Consider the following 22,170-nt stretch of genomic DNA (forward strand, 5'->3'; position numbering starts at 1 on the left):
CCTAATTCGGCACCTAATACCCCTCAGATATCTCAAAATACACAATTAAGCCCAAATGCAATTGCAACCGACATTACGGACCAAACAATAGACACAGAAAATAGAAACAACTTAGGCGAATTAGATAGGTTACCTGACATCGTAAAATGTCTAAAGGAATTCTCTGGCAATCCAGGAGAATTCAACTCATGGAAAAAAAGTGTAGATCGAGTTTTAGCTATATACGCACCTCAAAAGGGGACACCGAAGTATTACGGAATTTTAAGCGTAATACGGAACAAGATAATAGGCAATGCCGATGCGGCATTAGAAGCATACAATACGCCACTTGATTGGCCATCAATTTGCAAATGTTTAATTATGCGCTACGGTGACAAGCGCGACTTGTCAACATTAGAATATCAAATGACCACATTGGTCCAAGGAAACAAAACAGTTTCGGATTTCTATCAACAAGTGTATAGCCATCTTTCATTGATACTAAATAAATTAGGTTGCTTCGATATGGGCAACGAATCTCTTCGCATGCTGACTCAAGCATATAGAGACAAAGCATTAGATACTTTTATAAGAGGGCTTAAAGGGGTTTACCTAGGCTATTAGGAATTCGAGACCCGGCAGACCTGCCGTAGGCTCCTCATCTCTGTTTAAAACTGCAGAACTCGTATGAACCACGCGTACAATACAAAACCAGTACAGCCCCCACCCTTACCTCCAAGAAGGAATTCTCCACAGCCACAAAGGCACCAATTTTACCCCCAGCTAGCGCATTTATCCCAACCACAGAGGACAACTTGGCAACCAAGGCAACAACAATATAACAATTTTCAACACGTAATAATCCCACAAGGCCTCCGAAACCGCAGCCACGTCCAGAGCCCATGGACGTCGACCCGAGCATACACTCTCGTCGCGTTAACTATATGAACAGACCCCAAGGAAGTGAGCACTTTGGCAAGAGACCACAACAATTTCCGAATCAACAGCGAAGAAAGGAGCAACGAACATTTCACATTAACACAGCTCCACAGGAATGCAAACAATTTGGTGAACCAAGCGATATCCATTTTTTAGGATAATTAGCTCTTCGCTCCCCTTCTTCGAAGTAAAAGCGGAGAGCGGCAGAATTTTTAAATTTTTTGTGGATACAGGTTCCGGTAAAAATTATGTTAAGGCAGAGCTGGCAAAAAAAAAGAATCAAAAATGACAATCCCTTTTTTGCAAAATCTATTGCGGGAAATTTAGATATCAGCGAACACACTTATGTTCAACTTTTTAATTTTAAGGATAAAATAAAATTCTATCTAATGCCACTTCTCAAAATATTTGACGGTATTCTAGGGAATGATACCCTTCGGGAACTTAAAGCTATTATATATGGAAAACATCGTAAATAAATACCCAAATCTTTTTTCTGAACCCGACGAAAAGCTAACTTATACAACGACAGTTGTCGGACAAATTCGGACAACATCCCATTCCCCTGTTTACACAAAATTTTAATCCATATCCTGCAGCATTGAAACAGGAGGTGGAACCCCAGGTAGAAAAGCTTTTAAGTGATGGTATAATTAGACCATATAGATCACCGTACAACTCCCCAGTGTGGATTGAACCAAAGAAGCCAGACGAGGCAGGAAATAAACAATACCGTATGGTCATTGATTATAGGAAATTAAACAAAGTAACGATCGCGGACAGATATCCCATTCCGGAAATTACAGAAGTAATTTCTCAACTAGGTAATAGCAATTTCTTCTCAGTTCTCAACCTTAAAAATGGTTTTTACCAGATTCCACTAAAAAAATCTGATATAGAGAAAACTGCTTTCTCTACCAACAATGGGAAGTACGAGTTTACTCGACTACCATTTGGTCTAAAAAATACGCCATCTATTTTCCAGCGCGCATTAGATGATATATTAAGAGAACACATAGGAAAATGTTGCTACGCGTATATTGATGATATAATTGTTTTTAGCAAAACAGAAGAGGAACACTTCGAACATATATATAAGGTGTTAAAACAACTTCGCAGCTTCCTCGGTATGTCAGAGTACTACCGGCGTTTTATAAGAGACTACGCTAAACTTGCAAAACCCCTAACAACTCTTTTAAGAGGGGAAGACGGGCGTACGTCAAAAAATAAATATACCCATATAAAAATAAATTTAAATAAGCGAGTGATAGAAGCTTTCAGGAAAATAAAAAATTCCCTCACCTCAGAGGATATCATCCTCACATATCCGGATTACAGCCAAGAATTTGAGCTGACCACGGATGCGTCCAACTTCGCCATAGGCGCAGTATTGTCTCAGTCAGATAGACCAATAGCATTTTTATCTAGGACATTAAGTAGAGCGGAAGAGCACTATGCCGCAAACGAAAAAGAAATGTTAGCCATCATTTGGGCATTGAATTCATTTCGAAATTATCTGTATGGATCATCCAGAGTAAAAATATTCACCGATCACCAACCATTAACTTATGCGTTAAATTCGGATGATAGCTCATCCCACAATTTAATACACTGCGTAGAAGCATCGATTAACGCGTTTAAAAATCAAATATTTTTAAACAGGGATGTAACATCCACATATCAATTTAAAATCATATTTCCCACTTACCACCGTCACCCAGTAACCGAACCTGATTACTGCGAACAAAATTTGATTTCTATTTTAAAAAGTTATTCAAATCCGTCCGTAATAAACTGCATCAAAACGGAGGAGCACATTGTGGACAAGATTCAAGAAATTTACCCCTTACACTTTGACAAATATAAGATTAGGTTGTCGCAATTCCAAGTGGAAGACATAAACGAAAAAGAGCAAGAAAATATTATTATAAATGAACATAAGAGGGCGCATAGAAATTGCAAAGAGAATAATACAAATTTTAGAAAAATTCTATTTTCCAAGAATGGCAAATAAAATAAATAAGATAATAAAGAAATGCGTTACTTGTAAGGAGAACAAATATGATCGCCACCCATCAAAGCCACAGCTACAAGCCAGACCCATACCTAATTTCCCTGGACAAATAATCCATGTAGACATATTATTGATTGGCAAAAAGCTAGTTCTGACAGCAATGGACAAATTTTCAAAATACGCTATCGCAAAACCCATTAAATCCAAGGCAACAGAGGATATCAGGCAACCTTTAAGGGGCATTCTTTTCTTCCTTGTACCGGAAACATTAGTAATAGATAACGAAAGATCATTTAACTCAGAGTCCATTAACTTTATGATAGAAAACGGTCAGGTTGAGCGTTTCCATTCTACGCTACAAGAGATTATGCGTTGTCTGCAAATAGAGAAAACCCATTGCAGGTAGTATTGAAAAAATTATAAATTTCTTGGACGCACAAAATCGTCTGGAGCGTCAAAAATCTCTCTTCCGTGTTTTTGGTTTTTTTTTATGGTTAATTTGAGTCTAGTCGCTCAACTCTGCCTTTCCATATATTGCTCGAATAGCAATAAAGGCAAGCAGCAATAACGCAGCTGCAGTTTCGCGAGTGCAAACAAAAAAAAAAATATAAAATTACAAGTGCAGTGAGTGACACAAAAAATTAGAAAAGTGAAGCGAACAGCGAAGTGAGAGCAGCACAGACAAGCAGCACAGGCAAAGCAGAAAAGTGAAAGCGGCATAGGCAAGCAGCATAGGCAAAGCAGCACAGGCCAAGCAGCGCAGCAGCCATCCCAGAAGGACAGCAACAACCAAAGGGTGTAGTGGTGAATTCGAAATAGTTCGAATAATCCCATGAACAAAAGTGAAAGTGAATAGTGGATATATAGTAAATCAAATAAGTGCTTGTGAATTTGTATCTGTATTTGTATTTGGATTTAAATAATTTTGTTTGTGTACATAGTCAATGACTAGGCTTGCAAGTGCATTGAGCCGATTACCCAGCAAGCACATTCAAATTAAATTTGGGAAAATTACTTTGCGAAAATACTTCACTAAATTTGCAAGTGCAAGTAGCATTGGGCCGATTACCCAACAAGCACATTTTAATTAAATTCAAAAAAATACTTTGAGAAAATAGTTTACTAAATTTATTATTTTTTTTGTACCTTCGAAAATTCACGCTTCACTGAGAAACAAAGCACTACTAATTTTTAGTTTGTCTGTGATTAGTTCTATAACTTTTGAAATTTTGCAACATATTTGCAAATATTTTTAAATTTTAATTTCAAGTTTTAGATCCGAGTTTGTGCAACATTTTTGCAGTTCCGGTTCAATTTTCGAAAACAATGGAAGCCATCAGAACCTTTACCACAGCTGCAGACGCTCTACTGGAGTTTGAGGAGTCTTTTACTCCGACAACAAACAAACAAAGTGCCTACTCTCTTGAAGTACAACAAGCTGAACTGAAATCTCTGTGGGCAGAGGTAAAGTCAGAATACAAGTTGTGTTTGCCAAAAGTGGATCCTTCTGACACAAGCTCAATTGACGACCTTAAACTTAAATATACAAGCTGTTACCACGCTTTTGTGTGTTGCGCGGCCTTGATGGGCGAACGCATGCACAACCTCACGGCGTTCAACCAAAGCCCTACTTCAAATTCTTCTGTGATTCAACATGAACGGTCACAACAAACTGTAGAACCCGTAAGGTATTCTATCAATTTACCGCCATGTGATACCGAAACATTTCATGGCGATGTTTTACAATGGCCCTCTTTTAAGGATTTATTTGCCGCTATATATGGGAATAACCCAAGGCTATCTCCGATAGAAAAGTTATTCCATCTGAACCAAAAAACGCGAGGTGAAGCAAAAGCTATTGTTTCGAAAGCGCCACTGACGAATGACGGATTCGCATTGACTTGGTATAATTTGTTGTGTAGATATGAAAACAAGCGAATGCTTGTCAATACACAGTTAAATTTATTATTCAAGCTCCCGCACATCTCAACAGAATCTGAGACCGAACTTAGAAATTTACAGCGGGGGATTAATAGCTGCATTTCAGCTTTACAAATACATGTCACCAATGTAGATAGCTGGTGTTTAAATGAGTTAAGCATCCACCCCCTCTACACGGTAAAACTGCGACAAACAAACACAAAAAAAGAGAATTACATTGAAAATCACACAGTAAAACAATTCCAACAAACAAAAAACAAAAACAGGAAAAAGTGCAGTGAACCGCCAAAAATCTAAAAAATGCAGTGATAATACATACCTAAGAAACAATTTGAAAGGTTTAAACAAACAAAAACCCACACATCGGGCGCGAAAGCAAGAAAAAATAAATAAAATACTTAAATTATAAATCGGGCGCGAAAAGCAAAAACACCTAAACAATAAAACAAACAGAGAACGAACAAACGGGCGCGAACATTAAAATAACAAAATACAAACAACCAACTGGAAGCGGAGGAGAAGGAATTAGCAACAACGGCCCGAATACCCGCAGACACATATATACATACTGTTAATACCTCAATATAGCTTCTAACAATCCTTACCGCTGGTGGGGGGAATTGAAAGTCTTACATTGAGGGAGAATCTATTCATTCTGATTTTTATTTTGTATTTTTCTGGCTTATATACAATTTCTAAAACTATCTTAAATAACTAAATATATTTGTATGTGTGTATGTTTTTATTTATTGCAGCATATTTTTTATTGCTGCTTGACATGGGGTTGATTTCAAGTGTATAATTTATTGTAAGTGTGCGTGTGTGTGTTTAATGTTATCTCTGCTGTATATTTATGATTTTTGTCCCATGCATTTTTATTATTATTACTCGTAGATGTGCATTGCATGTAAATGCATTATGTCTATACATATGTATGTATGTATATTAATATATAAATAGATATTTCTATTTAGTACAATTTCGGCTTTGCTGATAAGTAAGCATGTTCAATGATATTTGAACATATTGCCGAGGGAAAGAAATGATTATTTAAATCTAGTGGACTGTATTTTTTATGTTATCAATATTCTATCGGTTGGGAATATTGACAATGATTCTATCAGCATTATTCGCTTTACATTTATAACGGAAATATAGTATTAAAAGGCATAATATTACAATTACTACTAACACTAAAGATAAATGTCCGCTATGGTTTCTTAAATTTAACTCACTTAATTTTAATTCGTTGTTGCTGATCTTGTCAATGCCTTCTCGTAGCTTTCTCTGCTCTTCGTTGTCGTCTATTCTGCTTATTTGAAGAGTAGTTATATGGTCCTCCGCTATTTCCTTTATAGTTGTTACGATCGGGTCCAACGTCGGATTGATGTCGCTCTGCATTTTAAATATTTGCATGCCGATTAAGGTGATACTTTCATATCTTGCAGTACAGCCAGCTTTGATTGAAAGAATTCCTTGTGCCGGAATATCCAATATCTGCGTTTTGCCCTTTTGACAGTCTAGATGGATCGTAAAATTTTTGAACACTTTAAAGATCCAAGTGTTTTCTTCAAAGAGTTCTGACCAAAATATTGATTTAGTCACTTCCTCATATTTACAGTTGGTGTGGCCGCTTTTTAACAACGCTGAAAGTTCGCATGTTTTATCTAAAGCCGGTTGCCATGGAGATTTTCTTTTGCATATTAAATGGTTGTTGAGGCTTTTTGTACACTTATTTAATTCTGCTTGTGACATCAAAAAATATGAGTTAAGTCCAAAGTTGTAAACTAAAAATTCGTTTCTTAGTTTTGCTTTGAGTATTCTTCCATTATATTCATGTGGAATTATTATAAGTTTGTATACTTCCGATGATTCGCTTTGAATTAAAGGTAGTTCTGCCTTTATGACTAATTTATTTTCCACAATTAATCCTCCTGTTTTCATCAAGTTGTATACATCTCTTAGTTGTGTGTTTGTTTGTTGTCCAGGTATTAACAACTTTGCTGGTAGTTTGTCTTTTATTAACATCAGTTCTGTTTGTAATTGTGTTGGGGTCAAAAGTGTTGGATTTATTCTTCCTTGGTTTAAATCTATCAGCAATTCTATTACTGCATTTTGTATCTTTTCACATTCACCCAATAATATGGTAATTTGAGTAACTAACATTTGAAATTGAATCGCCATTTTATCACGATTTATGTCTTTTATAATTTCGGATTGATATTTGTTTATTTGTGTTTGGATTTTAAAGAACTGCGAATTGACTTCATTCAAATTTTTATTTATAATGTTGGCTGTAGAGTTTATTAAAGAGATTTGAGATTTTAGTTTGTTCTTGATCTGATGTTGATTAGAAAGTAACGTTTTAAAATTACTTTCTATTACTTCTTGATCGTCTGTATCCATTAACCCAAACAGCATGTTGTAAATTGAACCGACCCATTCTAATGGAGCTCTTTTTTGCCTCTTATTGTATACAATCAAATTATGATTGTGACTTAAATCTTCGTAACGTTTGCCTAGTGATAATGATATGACATTACATGCCTCTTCAAACTGGGATAATAGCTGGCAATGATTTTTTATTCTTTGAATGCAATTTGGCAACATATTATACTGTTCGAAATATGCATTAAGATCGTAATATATAAGCAAATCCCAGGTAGATGTGATTACATCCATTTTTCCTAGTGAGTCCAGGTAAATTGTAGTATTTTCAGGAAGTTTGCTCACTGTTGCACTTCTTTCTTGAGAAATGTGTATGTTCATACCAAGAGTACTTGTTGCCATGTAAAGGAAAACTAAGATCATGAGCGTAAACATACTTATAGGTTGCTTCTTCATAGGTATGGTTGTGATTGCAGAAGTTCTTACGTCATTCCTTTCTTCATTATTGTCTGTTTGTTTTATAAGTGGACATAATTTGTGGATTGGTCTTTTCAATGTGTTGTTGCAAAGCTTTAACGTTACAACTCGAACACGTCCATCATTTCCTGGATGCGTTTCTATAACTTTTCCAAGAGGCCACTTAGTAGGCTGTGTATTTTCATCTTTTACAATGACAATATCTCTTTTTTTATATTATTGGCTGGAATTTTCCATTTGTTCCTTTGTTGCAGTGTATGCAAATACTCATCTTTCCACCGATTCCAAAAATCTCGGTGAATTTTTTGCATTAATTTCCATTTGTCTAATGAGGAAATTTTTAGATCCGTACCCGAAGAGGGGATTGACAATATAGGTTTTCCTATTAAGAAGTGTCCTGGTGTTAACGCATCTATACCATTATCATCATTTATGGCATATAATGGACGTGAATTCAACGAAGCTTCTATTTGTGTTAAAACCGTTGACATTTCTTCAAATGTTAGCTTTGTGTCTCCAACTGCTCTTTGTAAATGATACTTCATTCCTTTTACTCCTGCTTCCCACATTCCTCCAAAATGTGGGCCTGCCGGGGGAGAAAAATGCCAAGATATTTGTTCATTCGCTAAAATCGATGATACTTCATTGTCGTTTTTTACTGCGTGTTTGAACTCCTTATCAATACATCTGCTCGCTCCAACAAAATTTGTTCCATTATCGGAGTACATGTGAAGACTCTTTCTTCTTCTGGCAAAAAATCGTCTTAACGCTGCTAGAAAAGCTTCAGTTGATAAATTGCTTACAGCTTCTAGATGTATTGCTTTTGTTGAAAGGCATACAAAAACTGCTACATATCCTTTGAATGATTTTTGCCCACGGCCTTTAGAACATCTCATCTGAAACGGTCCAGCATAGTCAACTCCGGTGTAGGTAAAAGGACTTGATGGTGATACTCTGAATTCCGGTAAATCGCCCATCATTTGTTTTGCTGTGACCTGGTTGTATCTTATGCATTTGCAACATTTTCGTATACAACTTTTCATTGCATTTTTTAACCCTATGATCCAGTATTGTCTTCTTATTATTGCTTCTGTTAATCTGTTTCCACCATGTAGAGTGGAATGGTGAGCATCTTTAATTATCAACGAACTCAAATAGGATTTGGAAAGAATTATAGGATGTTTTTTGCAATACGGTAATTCTGCGTTTGTTAGTCGTCCTCCAACTCTCATAATACCCTCTCTCTCTCTCTCACTCATTAACTTATTTATTTCATCTTTAAATAACTTTTTCTGAGTTTGTCGAATGATTACGTTTCTAGCTGATTGGAGTTCCTCTGCAGATAAGTTTACAGTTAGATGATTTCTTTGTTTTTTTCCAAACCGTAATATATATGCCATAACCCTTTGTAGTTTCAACCAACTAGAGTATCTGCTAATTAAATTATCCATAAATTCGTTCTGATCCTTTGATGTTAACAATATTCTTGCTGAGTCGTTTGTTTTGACTTCTGGCCATTGACTTTCAGATAATTTCAGCCATTTTGGTCCATACCACCAAATGTCTAGATTTGATATTTTTTCCACAGAAATACCTCTTGATGCAACGTCTGCTGGGTTGTCTTTAGAGCTTACATGTTTCCACTTCACTTTAGAAGTAAGCATTTTGATGTCATCAATTCGATTTCTTATAAATTTGTCTTTATTTTTTGAATTTTCAATCCAGCTTAGAGTTATAGTTGAATCACTCCATGCATAGATTGCTTGGCATATGCTAATTGTTTTCATCACTTTACTGATCAATTTAGCTAACAAGTGTGCTGCACAAAGTTCTAATTTCGGAATTGTTTTTCGATTTTTTAGTGGGTTTACTTTTGTTTTTGCTGTTAAAAGTTTAACATTGTTACCCTTTTTTATGTATATAACTGCGGCATAAGCTCTTTCTGAAGCATCGCAAAATCCATGCATTTGAATTTGAGAGTCCATACAAGTTCCTATCCATCGCGGAATCCGAATGTTTTCTATTAAATACAATTTCTTTATGAATTGCATCCATTCCTTCTGTAGATCTTCTGATAGTTGATTATCCCAGCTAGATTGCAATGTCCAAAGTTTTTGAATGTATAACTTTGCAATTATGATTATGGGAGAAAGCCACCCCAGTGGGTCAAATATTTGTGCAAGCTGAGAAAGAACACTCCGTTTTGTAATAATTTTAGAATTTTTCAAAATAATTTTAAATTGAAATTGATCTTCCTGTGGATCCCAATGCAGTCCAAGTGTTTTTACAGCTTCATTTTCCTCTATTTGTATGACTTCATTATGTTATTAGTAATGCTGTTTTGATTTGACAACCACTTCCTGAGATGAAATCCAAATTCCTGAAGATGCTTGCTGATGTTTCGTTGTATATATTCACATTCTTCTACTGAATTTGCACCGGTCATAAAATCATCCATGTAGAAGTCCTCTTTAATTATTTTTTGTAATTTTTCAATTGGACACTTATTAGCGATTTCAATTAATGTACGCACTGCTAGATATGGTGCTGACGCGATCCGGTATGTTACAGTTGTCAGCTCATATTCATCTATTTTTTGCATATTATTTTCACGCCATACAATCCTGTGATATTCCTGATCCTTTTTGGCTATCTTAATTTGCCTGAACATTTTTTCAACATCAGCTGTTGATGACAACTTCAAAAAAGCCTCCATTTAAGTATGATATCGAATATGTCTCTTTGTAATTTGGGTCCAGTACACATAATATCATTAAGACTTCTACCATTGGATGTTTTTGCTGATACATCAAATACTACTCGAAGTTTTGTTGTTATATTATTTTCTCGAATAACAGCTTGATGAGGTAAATAATATTTACCTCTTTGATTGTCATCAACTTTCCTCATATGACCAAGGTCTATATATTCTTTGATGAATTTGCTGTATTCTTCTTTGAGTTTACTGTTGCTTTTGAATTTGTTTTCCATTGATATTAGACGCGCTACTGCTTTCTTACGCGATTCTCCTAATTCTTTATCTTTTTTGAATGGAATTTCCACAATAAATCTGCCATCTGCATCTCTTTTGGTAGTTTCTTCGTACTGCTTTAAGGTGGTGTCATCTTCTTGTATATCATCATCTGTTGATATGTCTTCGATTTCCCAAAATCGTTCCAAATTAGTTACTGCTGTCGTTATTTTGCCAGTAACTTTTTCTTTAATTATGCCAGATAATATCCAGCCGAATTTCGTTGCTTGGCCAAGAACACCGTGATCTTTTTTAATTCCGCTTTCAATTATACTGCTGAATATATCTCCTCCAATTGCCATATCAATTCTGTCTGATTCGTTGAATAACGGATCAGCAAGAGTATAATTTTCCCATATTTTAAAGTTGTAATTAAATGAGATATCTGGTTGTGCGCTGATTAGAACTGGTAAAACTACGGCATTTACTTTTTCTTTGTAGTTACTTAAAAATCTTGGTTTAATTTCAAGCTGAATTGTAGCTTTTGATTCACCAACTACAGCGTCACTTAAACCATATAGTTTTGTTTTTGTTTTCATTCTCGGCAGTTTTAATATCTGTGCTGCTTCTTCGGATATTGTGGTTATTTGTGATCCTTGATCTATAAGTGCGCGTAGCAATGTATATTCTCCACTTGCTGTCTTTGCTCTTATTTGAGCTGTAGCGAGTATAACTGCTTTTGAGCTATTTGTTATGGACATAACTTTTTTGCTCTCTTCGGATTCTACATGTAAGGTGTCATGATGATTTCGAAAACATTTCGTACACTTGATGTTGCTGTTGCAAATTTCTCTCCAATTATGATTTAGGCACCTGTAGCAGATTTTGTTATCCCTTACATATTTACGCCTATCATCAATTGATATGCTTTTGAATCTTCTGCATTGCAGCAAGGTGTGACCTATAATTTTACAATAGGAACACATCTGCTTGATTGTCTGTCTTGTATTATTTGAGGTATTATTGACCTTGAATATATGTTGTTTACGATTTTTACTAAGATGTTCTTTATCAGCCACTGCTTTCAATGTTTGAAAGTGTTGATCCAAAAAATTTCTGATGTTCGATAATTGTTGAATTTCTCTCGTCTTTTTTACTGTTTGCTCATATAATTTCAGTCCTTCTTTGTCTAACTTCCGGACAATTACACGCGCTATAAATGGATCAGCTTGTTCAATGCTTATTCCCAGTGACTGTATAGCGTTAAGACACTCATTTGTTGTATTTAATAGTTGTCTCACGCTTTCAGCATTGTCACTATTTATATTTAGTTGATCCATTATTCTATCCCACTGTGTTGTGAACAGAATTCTTTGGTTGTCATACCTTTGTTTTAGCAGACTCCATGCAGCTTCATAATTTTTTGTTGAAATCTGTAGGTGCTGTATTAAACGCGCAGCTTCGCCTTTTAAGCAGAGACGAAGACGCAGCATTTTTTTCTGCGCTCGGCAACAGCTCGTTATTGTGTACCATTTGTTGGAACACGTTATAAAAATTTGCCCATTCCTTAATATCGCCATAGAATATTGGAATTTTTAATTTTTCCAAATCCAAGTTAGGACGATAAGCTCTTCTTTTTTTAATTTCTTTTTTAAATTCTGAAGTTCTTCGTAATATTCGTCACATATTTTTTCGAATGTGTCTTCGATTTCAAAATTAAAATCTAATTTACTCTTTAGATTTTGGATGTCTGTAAATAAACAGTCTAAGCCTTTTACTTGATCGTTGTCGATCATTAATTCCATGCTTAGATTTTCTATTTTTCTTCTGAGGTTTTCAACTTTCCTCATGAATAAGGAAGTCTTTTGATCTGGATTATTGCATCGTATTTGAACTGCTTCAATTTGCTGATCAAATTCCACAAGAGGTTTATCTTTTACAATGCTTATCTTTAATGCATTGATTGCTTCTTCGATTTTAATCATCGTGTTATTGTATACGTTCTTCTTGAAGTAATCTTCTTCTCCTATACCATCTGCCATTAGCTTTTCGTGGTTGGTATCGAGTTCTTTTTGGTATTTTTCAAGAATTTTAATGTTTTCTTCAATTTTTGTTTTCTTTAATGCCTTTCCTGTAATAGTGTTGGTTGTGTACAACACTTTTTCGGCTAAATCTGACTGGGCATCCAGAATTTTTTTTCTGTTTATACCCATTTCGAGAATTTTTTCGCAGTACTTCTCCTGTTTATTGATGAACTGCTTGTTTTTCTCCAAAGAAATCGTTGGAGGTATTTGATTTGGTCGCCTAGTTGACCTTGCTGTGCCTCGACTCACAGCCGCTGAATATCTCTTGGATAGCAGTTAGATCACTGCGTTTAGTCTCTGCTAAAACGGCTTATGCGATCGGTTTTAATGCGGGAATATACACCCGTCCTACAATTATTTTTATTTAAGCAATATGCGGGAATATACACCCGTCTTACAATTTAATTTTGCCTGTATTTTTTATAATATCAGGGCTTTTTTAAATTTGGCTGAGCTCTTTTTTAGGCTCGATAGGACCAAATGTATATAACTCAACAAAGATTTTTGTCTACCTTACCGCTGGTGGGGGGATTTGAAAAAAGTCTTTTGTCAAGTGAGAATATATTCATTCTGATTTTTATTTTGTATTTTTCTGGCTTATATACAATTTCTAAAACTATCTTAAATAACTAAATATATTTGTATGTGTGTATGTTTTTATGTATTGCAGCATATTTTTTATTGCTGCTTGACATAGGGTTGATTTCAAGTATATAATTTTTTGTAAGTGTGCGTGTGTGTGTTTAATGTTATCTCTGCTGTATATTTATGATTTTTGTCCCATGCATTTTTATTATTATTACTCGTAGATGTGCATTGCATGTAAATGCATTATGTCTATACATATGTATGTATGTATATTAATATATAAATAGATATTTCTATTTAGTACAATTTCGGCTTTGCTGATAAGTAAGCATGTTCAATGATATTTGAACACATACATATGTATATACAGCCGCATTATCGCCAAAAACCCTTTTTGGAAAACAAAGTGAGCGTATTATGTCCACTATTTATTTAATTTATGCACATATGCACGTCTATGCCTAAAATTACAGTCGGAGTTAATTTCATACCTGTGATTAAAATCCGTTTCAAAGGCTATTAAAATTTATCAAAAAGAAAAATACTATTTTTGTGTTCTCAAAACACACCAAATTATCAAAAAAAATTACTTTTGTCAACTTCAGTTTCAATCTCACTCTCCTTTTCAAAATAATATAGTTAGGGTATTCCATGAAACTCATAAAATTCATAAACTCGTAAAATTCTGTGCCTTATAAATGAGCTGTCAAAATTTGTATGAAAAAGTGTTTACGCGTTTCGTATAAAACTATGAGGCAAAATCGACGCGTATTTGCTTCATAAACTGATATTTTACCTATTACGCGGCTTTTATACGTATGAAAAAAAAGGAGCGTTCCAAAAAACTAAAGCGTAAATTTTTAAACTTATAAGTTTCTACATTTACGAGTTTGGTGGAATATCCTAAGTATCATTTATGTACAAACATACGGCAAAATCTGCCTGTGACACAAGCATACAAAATCTCGAAAAAAAACGTTCAACAAAACTCACAGAACTTGTGAGAACTATAGAATGTAAATATTAGTACTTACTATTTGTACAAACACATATTTTAAATTCCACATTGGCATTTATTCGACAATACCTCTTGTTCTTTGGCAAACAAAAACAAGCAGGATTGTCTCTAACGAGCTCTCAATTGCTTACGAACAAAGCATAATCATAAACGTACTTATGTAAATAGCGCATTGATCTCTTCAACGAGCTCTCAATTGCACAAAACATACAAGTACCTACGAAAACAAGTACATACAAGCCAAGTATTAGGGTGTGCCTATATATCGACAAAGGACAATCGAAAATACTTAAAATTAAAATTCCAGTTTGAATATACAGTGAAATTCCCCAAGACGGACAGTCCTTATAACCGGACAGCTCCAATAACCGGACAAATTTTGTGTACACAGGTTTTTCAATCATTTTTTCATACAAATATCATTCTAATAAACGGACGCTATAATAACCGGACGCGGACACTGTATTTCAAGCCATTTCCATGAAAAAATTTCTCATAAACGGACAAAATTCAAAAACATCGCAAGCAAGCTTTGTTGTTCATTATAAAAATGAAATAGGGGATTCCCCTTTTAACATGTATGCACACATTCAAGCCGTGCGTGTCAAGTAAAAGGTAGTTTTCTATTCAGTTTGTCAAGTAAGTTGCATGCGAGTGGTTGCGTTCAAAGTTCGTAATAATATGGCACCGAAAAAGAAGCTACTTTCTATTAAAGAGAAAATGCAAATTATTAATGTTTTCGAAAAAGAAAAGTTATCAGTACGTGGAATTGCAAAAAGGTAAAGTATGGTGAGTCCAAAATTTAACTTGTAGGTACACATTTCCTTTGCTTTAAAAGGTTCAATATTGGCAAAACGCAGGCTGCTGAAATTAATTAAAATAAAAAAGCAATTCATTCTAAATGGGAGTCTGGATCTAATATTCACCAAAAGCGAAGTTTCCTTAAAGAAGGCGGCTCGGAAATAGACAGGATGTGTTTTCATTGGTTCGCTAAGGCTAGAAGTCAAAAAATTCCGATTTCTGGTCCCATTTTGAAAGCAAAGGCAATGGAAATTGCAGGAAAACTGGGTGTACCTAATTTTAAAGCTTCGGATGGATGGCTAGATAAATGGCGATTAAGGAATAATGTTTCCTTCAAATGCATATCTGGTGAAGCTGCAGATGTGAATCAGGATGATGTCGAACAGTTTCAGACAAAGCTGCAAACTCTGTTGAATGGGTACAAGCCTGAAGACATTTACAACGCCGATGAGAGTGGGCTTTTCTTTCGTGCCTTACCGGACAAAACCCTCGCTTTTAAATCTGAAAAATGTATGGGAGGTAAGCTATCAAAGGAAAGACTCACAATTTTGTTCTGTGCTAATATGGCTGGAGATAAGGAGCCGCTTTTGGTTATAGGGAAAGCAGCCCGTCCTCGATCCTTTAAACATGTTCCAATTGCAAAACTTCCAGTGGATTGGAAGTCTAATAAAAAAGCATGGATGACTCGAGAAGTGATGAGCGAATGGCTGCAGCAGTTCAATCGAAGAATGAAAGCCCAGAATCGAAAAATTATCTTGTTTCTAGATAACGCGGCTTCTCATCCAAACGAATTAGACTTGACCAACATAAAAATTTGTTTCTTGCCACCAAATACAACGTCAAAATTTTAAAACTTTGTATAGAAGCTTAGTTTTAAAACACCTGATAACTAAAATTGGCGATACAAGTTCTGCCTCAGAGCTCTCAAAATCGATTAATGTACTGGAAGCTGTGTATTTTATCAAAGCATCTTGGGATAAAGTGGAAGCCACAACAATCCGAAACTGCTTCCGTAAAGCAGGATTTTTGGAAACCTTAGAGCATCCTTCAGATTTTGATCCCGAAGAAACACATTCCACTGGTAGTCTATGCTAGGCTTCAGGAAGGACTAGATTTGGCAAATGATTTCGAAGGTTTTCTCCAAATAGATCAAAATGTTTTCACTGAGGACAACAATATAGAAATTCAATTTGACCACCAACCAGATGATACTATGGACTTAAGTGATTCAGAAGATGAACCTTCAGATGAAATAAGTGACCCCATAACATCATATGATGAGGCTTTAAAACTTGTTGCGCGCTTGAAAAAATTTGCAAAAAATGATTATGTAGTTTTTCAGCAGGTTAAAAATATCGAGAGTCACTTTGAAAATTAAAATTTCAAATCAAAGCAATCAATGTTAAAACAAACAAGCATCACACAATTTTTTTTATCAAACTGGTCGATATTGAAATGTAAAGACTTCTACAATGTATTTAATTGATATATTTATGTATGTATGTATATGTAATACTAAAGTATTTAAATATTCTTTACTTTGAAAATTTCTTAAATAAACTACTACTACTCCCCACAGTAGAGTAGAGCTGCCACAAGTAGACAATCAAGAGGCAAGTTCAGGCATCCAACTCGAGGTGCCTGTATGTGATACAGAAACCTTTTACGGAGGTTATGAAGAATGGCCGTCCTTCCGGGACATGTTCACAGCCGTTTACATCAACCATCCACAACTATCAAAGGCACAAAAACTGTATCACCTCCGATACAAAACAAAAGGTCAAGCAGGCGAAATAGTTAAACAGTTCGCATTAAATGACGACAATTTCAATTTGGCTTGGGAAGCTCTAAAAGCTAGATTTGAAAATGACAGAATACTGGTCGATAAGCAAGTAACGACACTATTAAACTTGCCTAAAATCAAGAAAGAAACAAGTGAAGAATTTGTAAGACTACAATCGACTGTTTCAAATTGTTTGTCGGTTCTATCGACACTAAATATTCCCACAGACAGCTGTGACCCAATTCTGGTAAACATTTGCACCGCCGCATTACCAGAAAAGTCGTTACTTCTATGGGAGCAATCGCTCTCATCACGAAAAAAGTGCCCAACGTGGCAACAAATGAAAGATTTTCTCACCACCCAATATGAAATTGCGGAAAGGTTAGAAGAAAAAATATTCAAGACTAAGATTATTAAACACGACCAAAATGGAAGCTTACATAGACCCCAAGCTAGAAGCAAAAATAAATCAAACATAATTTTTAACAAAATACAAACGTTCACATCCGAACAAAGAATACGTACGTCATGCGAACTATGCACAAGAAGGCATAAACTTAAATCTTGCGAGAAATTTAAAAAATTAAATATCATTGAACGAAATAATTTTGTCAGGTCAAAAAGACTTTGCACAAATTGTCTGTCATATGCGCATACATATAAAAATTGCAAAAGCAAATTTAATTGCTTACATTGTCACAAAAGAAACCATTCAATGCTTCATTACAGCAGATATTCTAACTCACTCCAAAAAAGCGCTTACACAAAAAGAACCACGCGTTTAACAAAAGCAAATCCCGAAATCCACAATTCTAAAAATTGCCAAGGCACACCATGTTGCCCAAAGGCACAAAAAGTTCAAACGCTCCACAGTGAAACACAAAGTGGACTAGTTGCCGAACTAGTCACCACCATACCAACTCAAGTTGAGTATAATGAAAACAAATACCTTAATTCACAATTAAGTGAACTGCAAACGTTAAGAAAACTTCCAATAACAAACAAAACTATAAACGATCAGTATTGTGAGCACTTCTCTAAAGCCACAACTACTCGATCAAATAATGGCCGCTACGTCGTACGACTACCACTAGAGCCACAATATTCCAATACCTCACATATTGGTAGAAAAAACAAAGTAAGATTTCGATCTAACAATATTAAAAACTCAAGGACATACTACTTTTCGGCCCCGCAGGATGGCTTTCACCAATAATGGAAAAACAAAAAAAAAAATCTGAACAAATCCTAGAGCGGTGGCGCACTACTACTTGTAAAATTAGTGCATACGCACTTAAATATTATCTACAATAAAATTTTCCAAAAAGTTGAAGAATCTGCTGTACATCTTGAACATCCCACTTCAAAAATTATAATTATAATGAAGCCGTTCGCAATTACCGGCCACTCTCCCGCAAGATCCCTCTTTTGTCACAGTCCTAACATCAGGGCTAAGGAGTATCCATTCTGGCCATATCTGGCCAGGCCTGGAGTTACTATCATAAATTAAATATCATACAAAAATTGCAACAATTGCCAATAACATAAAAAAACCAAACAATAAATAATCCGCATAATAAATCGATAAGTCGTCAATAAAGTCAAATAAACCCGCAAAATAAAGTTGCTTCTCTTAAGCATCTATTTGCATTTTAAAATTCATATTCAAATATGTATGTACATGTGATATATTTTAAACTAAAAGCTGTTTTCTGCACACCCGAATAAGTGTGAGTATATTACAACTGCATCATCAAATACTTCTGTTGTCAGAATGTATTCCGCGCCTCGGCTACTCCACCAGCAGTATGCCAAAATACAGACAACCACATATTCGTGGAAAACTAGGCAAAATATTCGCCTAGGGGGCCCACGATGTTTAAATGAGTTAAGCATCCACCCCCTCTACACGGTAAAACTGGCGCATCCTAATGCGACAGCTTAATTCACCACAGCTGATGACACCAACACAACTCAGCATACCTATACACTCACTCAACGAAAAGACTGGACAAGGAGAAAGCAGACACAATCGTTCACACTATCGGCACAGCAACTTTCGTTTTTTGATCAATTCGTTCGACACACTGCGCACATAGATTCGCTCGTCAACAGCTCGACCCTCAACACATTCGCTTAGAAACTACGCTGTGTCGACACCTTTGAACTCAATGTTTACACAATTCAATATTAACTTCGTTTTTCCTACCAGTTCCTGCGAGCATCAATCCAACAACCAACTGTGTTTAATCACCACTTTTCCGAATCTATTTAAGTACTATTAAGCCTTTTATTGTATTTTAAATAAACATATCAAAGATTAAAATAATTGTGTACGAAATTAACCGCGTATTTTCATTTTGAATTCTTAATCGCGGGTGTTAGTGAGCTGGAATACCCTAACAAATTGAGGGGTTTAAACAGCTGGGATGCCATTTTTACGTATTTGTGTTCTATCCGACTGCCGGACTATACACTGTCGCTTTGGGAACAATCTCTGGATTTAGATTCAGAGATCCCGAAATGGGTTGAGTTAGACAAGTTTCTAACCAAACGGGTTAAAACGCTTGAGAGAGTATCAAATCTCAAAGGCGAGTTAGGTACTCAACCCAAAATTAAGTCGGCTGATGGTGAAGATCGGATACCAACCTTGCAGTCAAGGATTGGATCTAAACCCCTCAATGCCCATTACGCATATATTAAATGTACGACATACGACAAACAATATTAAATGTAAACTGTGCTCATCTCACACATTTTGAAAACTTGTCAAAGATTCATTGAGATGCAGCTTAACGCACGGTTAAATGCTGTCAGAAAATTCCACATCTGCCTAAACTGTTTATCAGACTCACATGAAGTCAAAAATTGTAAAAATATGTTTAATTGTAATAAATGTAAACAGAGACATCACTCTATGATTCACCGGGATCACAGTGAGGGAATAGCTCAGATATCTGACAGCACAGACACTACTGAGATTTCTACTAAATCTCATGTGGCCTCTATTAAGGCCAATATTTCAAATGTGCTTACCAGTCGAAGCATGCTCTTAGGTACAGCCATGGTGACCATATGTCACAACGAGAGCACCTTCACTGTCAGAGCCCTGATTGATTCGGGATCTGAAGCAACTTTCGTAAGCAACAGTCTTCAGAAACGCTTAAGTCTGACATGCAAAAAGGTCAGCGCGCGAGTTTCAGGATTGAATAATACCGTATCAGGACGAGTTCAATCGGTATGCTCGATCACAATTGGCTCCCCCCGTAACAAAAGCTTAAAACTAGAGGCGGAAGCGTTGGTACTGCCAAAATTGACTGGACTGCTTCCATCCAGGTCAATTAACTCTTCGATTGTAAAAAGGTTACCCAACATCCCCATAGCGGATAATAATTTCTATGCGAGTCAAAAAGTCCCTCCGAAGAAACGAAGGTAAATGGCAAAGGCGACAAACAAAATTCAACAATAATTCAACAACAAACACAAAACAATTTTTGTAGTAAAATAGATACTAATTATATATTTATACAACAGAAACAACATCAGCAGCATCAACAGCAGCACCAGCTACAACAGGATCAAACTAACGATGATGGCGAAACAAATGATGCGCCCGGCTCATCGAATCACACTGATACGCATTGTGGCGTCGGTGGGCCGATACTGCCTGCAGTAGCGCTATCTCTGTCAGCAACATCCGTAGGCAGCACACCGCCGAGCAGCGCTGAAGCGACAAATACCAACAATTTCGATTATTACACGGGCGCCGCTGAAACGGTGGCAGCAACGGCTGCCACAGCTGCAACGCAGCGACATGCTGTCGCAGCAACGTCACCACTACAACCCCCATCGCAAACGTTGCCGCCATCATCAGCTGTGGCAGCCTCATCAGCAACAGCGCACTATCCACCACCACACCAGCAAAACTATGCCACGAGCAACGCAGTGGCGCCATTGTCGGATGCCTTTCACCACCAGCAGACGCAACTACAGCTACAACAACAATACGAGCAGCGTTATCAACTGCAAACAGCCTATTATCACCAGCAACAGCAGGCGCCGCCGTCGCAATCGCAGCAAGAAGACCAATCAGCAACGTATGTGACGTCACAACAGCCGTCTACACAATACCAACATGCGGCGGCCACAACAACAATAGTAAATCAACATGCAGCGCGCAGCAACAGACAAGCAACCCCGACGTATGGAAAATAAAGCGATTGGTTCTGCTCCCAAAACCAAAGAAACCACCTGAAGAACCCTCATCGTACCGACCACTGTGTATGCTCGACACAATGGGTAAAGTGTACGAAAATATAATAAGAAACCGCCTGGAGTTAGCAATCCAGAAAGCCGGCGGATTATCAGAGAGACAATACGGCTTTATAAAAAAGAGATCCACTATTGACGCACTACGAGAAGTCGTCGATACTGCGAAATGTGCAGTAAGTGGCAAAAGAAGAAAAGGTGGCACAAAGATGTACTGCGCGCTGATTACCCTGGATGTCAAGAACGCGTTCAACTCGGCAAAATGGGCACACATAATCGAAGCCCTGGATGAAATACACGCCCCTGAATACCTCATAAACATTATATTGAGCTATTTTAAAAACAGAAGGCTACTTTTTGATACAGACGAAGGTACCAAGAGCTACTCTATCTCGAGTGGAGTACCCCAAGGGTCAGTGTTAGGCCCACTATTATGGAACCTCATGTACGACGGGGTGCTAAAAAGACAGCAACCAACAGACGTGAAACTAATAGCGTATGCGGACGATCTCATGGTGGTAGCAGTGGCCAAACAATTAGCCGACCTAAGAAACAAATGCAATGAGTGCTTAAATGGTCTACGCCATTGGTTCTCATCTGTGAGTCTGGAACTGGCGGAGCAAAAAACTGAAGTTTTGCTCATAAGCACTAGGAAGGTAGAAGAACAAATAGAGCTCTCCATAGGGGAGTGCGAGATTACTTCGCAGCCGCAACTGAAGTATCTAGGAGTAATATTAAGTAGATTCTAAATTAAAATTTAAAGAACATCTGGAGTATTCATCCAGTAAAGCAAACAAAATTTACAATGCACTATCGAGAATGATGACCAATACAGGCTGTGTGCGTTCCAGCCGCCGATTCCTGATAGCGAAAGCAATGAGCTCCGTAATACTGTATGCAGCACCAGTATGGATACAG

At 36.5% G+C, this 22,170-nt stretch overlaps 2 protein-coding genes across 2 annotated transcripts in view; one reads left to right on the forward strand and one right to left on the reverse strand.

The window, feature by feature from the left end:
- LOC125775363 (uncharacterized) overlaps positions 1-22,170 on the reverse strand; it is a 727,609-nt gene that overhangs the window by 380,794 nt on the left and 324,645 nt on the right. The gene's annotated exons all lie outside the window — the stretch shown is intronic.
- LOC125775353 (uncharacterized) lies at positions 14,563-19,418 on the forward strand. Its single transcript, XM_049445849.1, has 2 exons — positions 14,563-15,178; positions 15,238-19,418. The coding sequence occupies exon 2, from the start codon at positions 16,901-16,903 to the stop codon at positions 18,197-18,199; it is 1,299 nt and encodes a 432-aa protein (XP_049301806.1). The 5' UTR covers positions 14,563-15,178; positions 15,238-16,900; the 3' UTR covers positions 18,200-19,418.

The sequence above is a fragment of the Bactrocera dorsalis genome, chromosome 1, assembly GCF_023373825.1.
Source record: "Bactrocera dorsalis isolate Fly_Bdor chromosome 1, ASM2337382v1, whole genome shotgun sequence".
Taxonomy (NCBI): Eukaryota; Metazoa; Arthropoda; class Insecta; order Diptera; family Tephritidae; genus Bactrocera; species Bactrocera dorsalis.

Coding starts and splice junctions, on each gene's coding strand:
- LOC125775353 (XM_049445849.1), top strand. CDS start 16,901: ATGTTCACAGCCGTTTACATCAACCATCCACAACTATCAAAGGCACAA.